This window comes from Lates calcarifer, linkage group LG5 (assembly GCF_001640805.2).
Source record: "Lates calcarifer isolate ASB-BC8 linkage group LG5, TLL_Latcal_v3, whole genome shotgun sequence".
Classification (NCBI taxonomy): domain Eukaryota; kingdom Metazoa; phylum Chordata; class Actinopteri; family Centropomidae; genus Lates; species Lates calcarifer.
Window position 1 is genome coordinate 12252006 of NC_066837.1, and position 7414 is coordinate 12259419.

Sequence of the window (7414 nt, forward strand, 5' to 3'; positions counted from 1 at the left end):
CTGTACAACACAACAACACTTCATCTTGGACTCTGGGAAATGAATCCCCTATTTTCAGCAACTTTGTAAACTTTAACAATTAATCAAGAAAATAAGAGGCACATTGGACAATGATGAAAATAAGTATTAGTTACAGCCCTATTTGTATATGAATATCCAAAAGATATGGAGGTCATTGAAATGTGAAATTATTATTGAAATGGAAACAACAGACAGATCAGGCTTATGATGGAACCAAGAAAAGTCAATAGCCTATCTTGGCAATTAAATCAAAAGATTTTAGTTGTTTTTTCCAGCTGAAACTTTATTTCGCCCAGAGGATTTTAACGAAAATAAATATATACATATTCCAAGTTTTCTCAGCATGTTAGGATCAGAAGGGCATGGCTTTTGACTCCGAGCACGTAATGCTATGTAGACTAAAAGCAGTGTAGCAGAGTTTGAACTCCTACAGGGCTCCCAGTGGACTGTGGGCGAGAGGAGTCTGGGAGGTCTCTTTGGCGCGATGGGAGCGAAAAGGAAACAAATCTCATGATATGCAACAGGTCCTGGATTACTGAATCAAATATTTTGTTTTTAATGTTTTCTCCTACATGCTCATACACACAAACACAGAGGGAACATGGAATCACGTTTCATGTTCTCAGTGCTTCTCAGTCCTCTTCATGCTGAATGTAGCCCGCGGCGGTTGTGCACCGCAATGCGCTCTGAACTTGAAACTGAGGGTTTAAAGCAATTCATCAGATCACCGTTTCATCACATCACCGCTGTTGCAATGTCAAATACATATCTTTGAATTCCTGGAACACACAGGGACTGAAAATTACAACTAATCTCAATCAACAATGGAAGTGAACGGTGGCGATGCACAAAGAAGAGGAGCTTTGTTTTCAGATGTATCTTGTCCTCAGTGATATTCTGACATATCAAATGGACATTAGTATAATACCTATATTTATTACCCTGAGGCTCTGAATAATGATCCTAAATTGCCCTAAGCCTCGGAGGAACTCAAGCAGATAATTATCACCCTTCACGCATGCCGTGTGACACCTCTCCTCAAGCACAGACAAGGTTCTTCCAACAGAACCTGAGAGGTGGATATCCACGACGATGGCACCATCCTTCTTCCATTGTTTCACTACAGATGTAGAGCTGCTCATCCTCCCCTGCCCTGACAGTGAAGAGTAGTCAGTACATCACTCACAGGTGAGCAGCGCGGCAAAGGGAGGGGTGGGAGGTGGGGGGGGGTGGGGGGCAGCGTGGCAATCAGAATCCTGAAGGTATGGTCCTCGTTCCGAGCGATGATAATTTAATCTAACAATCTATCATCCACCCATGAACCCATACTGAAGCGTGCAAAGCGTGACTGCTGAACAGAGCTTTCGCACTGACACCCATAGGTTTTGATTGCTGCGTTTGTAGCATCTTGGGTGAGAGACTTGCTCAGACCTGCAGAGCTCAGCTGAAGGCATGAGCTTGAGGAGTCATAAGGTGTCTGCTGTTTTAATGAACCGCCTCGGCTGCACGCACTGCCAAAATCGTCATGCAGGCTTCCAAGGCTGCATACATAAACACACAGCAACGTGTGGGATATTGACAAATATCTGAGGTAAAGATTTAAAATGAGAAATCAGCCTGCCTGTTAAATCTAAATTATTTTTTACAGAAACAAGACACAGAGGAAGATGTTCACCGAGTGGCCAGAAAACACACGAAAAACAAAGCAAAGCAAAACAAAACACCTGTATGATGTAATGCAATGTAACACAGTAGCCCTACAATAAACACAACAATATCTCTAATGTAGGACTCAGTTCTGTGCCACCAGGGCTGTGTATTGAAAAGATGCTGAATGGGAGTGCATCACACTGAAAGATATCCACCTCATTCACACACATGGTGAAGCAAAATCTTAGATACACCTTTCGGCTTAATGCACTGCAATATATTACATGTTTTACATTACATTACATTACATTCACCTGAGAGAATCTTTTGTCCATGGTTGCTCACATTAAGTTTCAACCTATAAAGGAACAAGGGCTGGATGTCCCCGCCACACAATCAACATGTTCAGTGCCACAGTTCAAGTGCTTAGAGGATGATTTTTGAAAAAGGAACTAGACATTTGTAAGTACAGGCATCTGAGTTGCAATTATAAGTTGATTAATCAATTGTTTTTAGTCATTTTTCAAGTAAAAACACCAAATATTTGCTGATTACAGCAATTAAGATGTAAAGATTTGCTGCTTTTCTCTGTAATAAATGACAGTAAATTGAATATATGTAGGTTCTGGACTGTTGGTTGGACAAAACAAGCAAATTACTTGTATTTTACAGACAATACTATTATCTGTGAGAGTAGCTGACAGTTAATCAGTGATGAAAATGATTGCTGGTTGCAGCTCTGACTAGTTTTTTCACAGTGGAAGAGAGAGAGAGGCAGTGACTCTGCTGTCCTGACTCATTCCAGCTCTGTGGGATTCAACAATACAGCCTTACAAATGACCACAGAACTAACTGTGACACAGTATTAACAGCAATTAATACTGAATTGTTAGAAGGTATTACTGAACTGCTGAAGTGCATCACAACATACAAGTGTCGGGTCACACGGGCTGCAGTCTCTGCCAACAGGCAACAATGAGAGCAGACCTTGCTGCAACTCTTACTGTCCTCTCTCTTTCTTTGGTTAAAGGACATAACATGTCAGTGTCTCTGCCTGTACACACACACACACACACACACACACACACACACACAACATGACTTTTCTAGATTGTTCTTGGAGCATTGGGTGGTTCGATGGTCCATGCAGCACTAATTTTAATACAACATGAAGCTGATTTCCAGTTAGAGGACTCCCTCAAGACGACACTGAGCTGTCAGTCAGTGGATCCTGACTTTGCTCATCGTCCACGTTTGCCAGGGTCACACTTTAAACCCTCTCTATGACTTGTAATAAAGATGTTGATACTGAACACTTGAAAAAGTATAAAGTATATTATTCTTTAATTCACACTGTCTCTTACCCATAAAATGTGACTTCCACTGTGTTTTCGTCCTCATTCTTAAACACTGAAGGCCCAAATGTGGGTCTGATATTACAACGCCAACATAACCTGGCACCAGTCCACGACTTTGGATTATTACTGAGGAGGTCTGGTATGTGTTGCTTGGCTGCATTGGACTTAACAACTTAGTGACATCACTAGGGAAGCATATTCTCTATTGTATGTGTTTTGCCTTTCGTTTTGGCAAAGTCTCTGGCGCTTCATGACAGGAAATCGTCTGTCCTTGAGTCTTTGGTTGGAATAAAAAAAGTGGCAGCAACAACAGTTCATAGCTTTTACAGAGGAGAACAAAAATGGGAGAACAAAATGATCTTGCCAGTGATGCCCGTGAAGGACCCTTCAGGGCTAGATGGATAAGCCTGTTAGGAATGCTCTCTAAAAGGCAATAAGTGAGGGAGACTAGGTAATAAATGGCTTTTTTGCTTGCGCTCGGTCTCAGGGGATATTCTCTCAATGAATTAATATTGAAGCGGCGACTCAGGCCCGGGCAAGTTTATACCCATAAAAATTGGCAAATTATGGCCACGGTGACAAGCCACTCCATCAGCAGGGATGTTAATAATGTACAATATGCTGCTGCTAGGTTAAAGTAAATGATCATTACACAATGGCACTGCGTGAAATAAAAGTTAAAGCCCCACACATCTCATCAGACCACGACCTGTCACACAGACATTAGCTATGGTGATTAAGGAAAATAAATGTCCTAAATAACAATAACATAAAGGCTGGTAAGGCTAAACTCACATTTTCTGTATCATTCTGTGCCCTCTGCTTCATTCTCTCCCTCACACAGATACACTTTTTAGTCTTTGCTGAAACCTTTGATATCCAAATTGCTTCTTTTAGAATACTTTTCAACACAGCAGAAAACTGAATTCAAAGAGCCGAGGAGGAAAAAAGGGCCTATATACCTCCAGATGTCAAAATCTATCAACAAGCAGGTGGAATGGCTGCCAGTCTGAAAGGGACTTTTTTTTTTTATTGGTAAATGAATGCGCACTATTTCAATAACAATTACCTCCATAATCTTCAAGGTTTCTCATTCATTTGAAGAACGCTGAACATGAGAGAGGATTCGGCTGAGGGGCTCAGCCTGTCTGACAGAGATACACCAGGAAAAAGAAAGTACAATACTTGGCTGCATCCTCTGTTGGAGATGTAGGGAAATTTGGCAGTGGGGCTCTGTTTGTGTAACTCTCTCACTGTTTGGGTGGACTTCAGTCCAATTTTATTCTGAGCTCTAGAAATCCATCTCAATATGACACACAATGAGAGATGGAGGATAGTTTCGCTTTTACTTAAATCAAAAAGTCCAACAAATGAGCATTCTGCCAAAGAACATGACATTACTTTAGCTCAAATATTTGGAAAGATGTTTTTAAGTAGTTGTTCCAAAGGAATGGGCCTGGGTTAGACCTAATTTACAGCTTGGCTTTATTGTGCATGGTTGTAAAAAAGAAGAAGAAAAGAAAAGAAAAAAGCACCCATCATCCATCATGTTCACTCAGATGCACCTATAGGCAGATCGAAATCTCGGACACATGCATTCTTTGGGGTCTGGCACGTCTCCACGCCTCTGTCTTCACATACTTCATCGGATTCGTGTTTGAACATGAACCACCGGGCAATGTGCTGTCATATCACTTTATAATCACTCTGATATCTGCACAAGACAAGAAGCGCTTGGTGCGATTTTCTCGCTCACAGAAACTAAACACAGTCTCTAATGAGAGCTCTGATGCTTTAGATGCGGGGTTATTACTGTTTTCATCGACATAAAAGTTACGATATTAGACCGAGAGAAGATAGAGCAGAGATAATAAGACCAGGAATTAGTCGCAGCTCACAGAATATCACAGAGGCAACATGTTTTCAGTCGGATCTAAATTGAGCAAACAAAAACAAAAAAGCTTCAGTTTGCAACCTCTCCAGCAAAGTGCTGCCTTTAACCAAAGGCGCGGTTTTTACACAAACATCCACCAGAAATATCATAAAAATCAATCACCGACTAAACACTGATGATCGACTGTTAATCAAAATCAGTGTTATTTCCACAGAAGCGTCGGCTTTCACAGACAATGAACCATGTGCATCATTACCTGCCGTCAAAGTCCGCACTTGCTCCAAAGCAGCAGCTGCACAACAACATCAACTTTATCCATAATTCCATGATCCCGAGAGTTTACGCGCCCAAGCTGCTCGTTATTTCTCCGTAATCCAGAGGCACCGGGCGGAGAACCGCGGGTTAGAGAACAGCAGTTAGTCAGACGCACGCCGGAGGTGCACAGGTAGGAAAGGTCCGCTGACGTCCCTCACACTGATCATGTGCGGTGTTCGGGAGCGGAGGCGAAGCAGTCCGCTGCCTGGAAGTAGGGTGACCCGGCTGTGTATGTGTGTGTGTGTGTGTGTGTGTGTGTGGTATGTGTTTGTATGAGAGAGTGTGCGCGTGTGGAGCGGGACGCACTCTGCTGGGAAGAGAGAGCACAGCTCTCCTCCCTCTCTCTCTCTCTCCTCACAAGTTCAGAGAGCGGCTCCTCCAGCCAACAGCACCCACTGCAGTCAGACCTTATCTCGCTTCTTTTCAGTAACCAGCGGCCCAAACAGCGCCGAGATCCAGCGCCAAGCACTTAGGGGACTTTTCTTTTTTTTTTTTTTTTAAATGTAACGCCACGACCTGTACAGCCGCGAGGAAGAGGCTCTCCAGATGTAACTCCGCACAGCGCGTGCTTTGGAAATGCCTTAATTAATTGTACAGCCTGCTGAGGCACGCAGGTGCATCGACCACCCAGGTAGACGGTACTCACACGGTAAAGACAATGCAGCGAAAATTACCGGGGCTGAATTTGGAGAGGACAAAAGATAAGCAGCGCACAACAGGGAAATGAGCGGGTTGACAGCACTCGAATAAAAAGGAAAGGCTTTTTGTTAGAGCTGTGTAATTACTGTAAATAAAAACACGAGTGATATGGCTTTTGATTGAATATTTCTCAAAATAACGATTTCAGCATCAGCCTGCATCTGCTTTGCGTCTGATGCAGTTTTTTTCTTAAAAAGAAGAGCGGCATTTAGCTGCTTTGAACGCAATTTTGCCATCAAACTTGGCTCAACACACTTGTAGAGAAATGTGGCGCTCCCTATATGAAACTGCTCTTTATTATTCCCATTCCTCAAAAGGCTCAGTCTGATTCTATTAGAGCTGATTATCTCCTGTCTGATTCAAAGGCAGCACTTCATATTCAAAGTGTGGTGAATTGAACTTCCTGTCTGGTGTCAGAATCATAAAGGCCTCATTTTCTCAAGTTCAGTCTTTTGACTGGAGAATCCAAAGCGAGTCAATAAAATAACTTTCAGAGTCAATGGTAATAAAAAGGAAAAAAGGGGGCGGGAGTGGGAGAAGTAACGGGTAAGAAAACACAATCATTTCTAGTATTGGAGCAGGAGATGAATGGGATGAAGGTTTGATGTGATTACTGCTGGTTGTTCTCACTCACCGCCGTCCTTTGATACATGGCACAGTCTTCGCCTTGTTACGCCCCGTCACCGGTTTGATGAATCTATGCGGTGTCGCGGAGGTTTGACGTCTGGAGAAAGCAGGCGATCGGAGAAATGCCGGTTGTGTATAATTACACTATTAATCACATTATTTTTCACCACTGCGCAGTGAGAATGGGATTCCATGAAGATTTATTGCATTTAATAATGAGGTATGGGTTGTGCAGATCACTCAGTTCATGCCCCATTAACAACAGTATTCCTGTGTTGTTGGGAGGCGAAGACCGAGAAGTTGAAACTTTAAAGGGTCAGTTCACTCAAAACACAACAATACATTTCCCGCTATCACTGTTTATCTCACTTACTTGCTCTTGAGTTTTATCTGCGGAAGTTTGGAGAAGTTCCAGCTCTGCAACAAAAAGGTTTTAGTTAGAAATTAATAACATTTATAAGCAACTGTTGAGGATTTTCCTTTGAATAACAGCTCAGAGTAAAATATTCATTCATTTATTCTCCTACACTGTGTTGTCTGCCTTCTTGTTTTCATTTTTGCATGGTAATTGTTACTGATTGCAAACTGACTCTGCAGTAATTTACCTGTATTTGGTGCCAAATCCTACAGGTCCTTCCAGGAAAGCTTCTAGGAAATAAGAGGGGAATGTGGGACCTGTAAAATCAAACATCACAAAATGTTGGTCGTGGTGCTCGAAGTATTGAGTGTCTTTCCAGAGACAGTCACTTGGGATGATGCACCAAAAAAAAAAAAAAAAAAAAAAAAAGCATGGACTGTCAATGGCAAATCAAATCTTTGTGATTTTGATGAACTTACCCTTTAATGATGC

General features: G+C 42.2%; 1 protein-coding gene across 6 annotated transcripts in view; it reads right to left on the bottom strand.

Annotated features, from left to right (window-relative positions):
- Positions 1-5632, bottom strand: part of npnta (nephronectin a) — a 48808-nt gene extending 43176 nt beyond the window's left edge. For 2 of the 6 annotated variants that reach the window (XM_018695850.2, XM_018695849.2), the window contains exon 1: positions 5180-5632. In XM_018695850.2, coding sequence (XP_018551366.1) covers positions 5180-5250 — 71 coding nt within the window. In that variant the 5' untranslated portion in view covers positions 5251-5632. The remainder of the gene's footprint in view (positions 1-5179) is intronic. The other 4 variants (XM_051070588.1, XM_018695851.2, XM_018695852.2 and 1 more) reach the window with 3 other exon arrangements.
- Positions 5633-7414: the final 1782 nt, after the last annotated feature.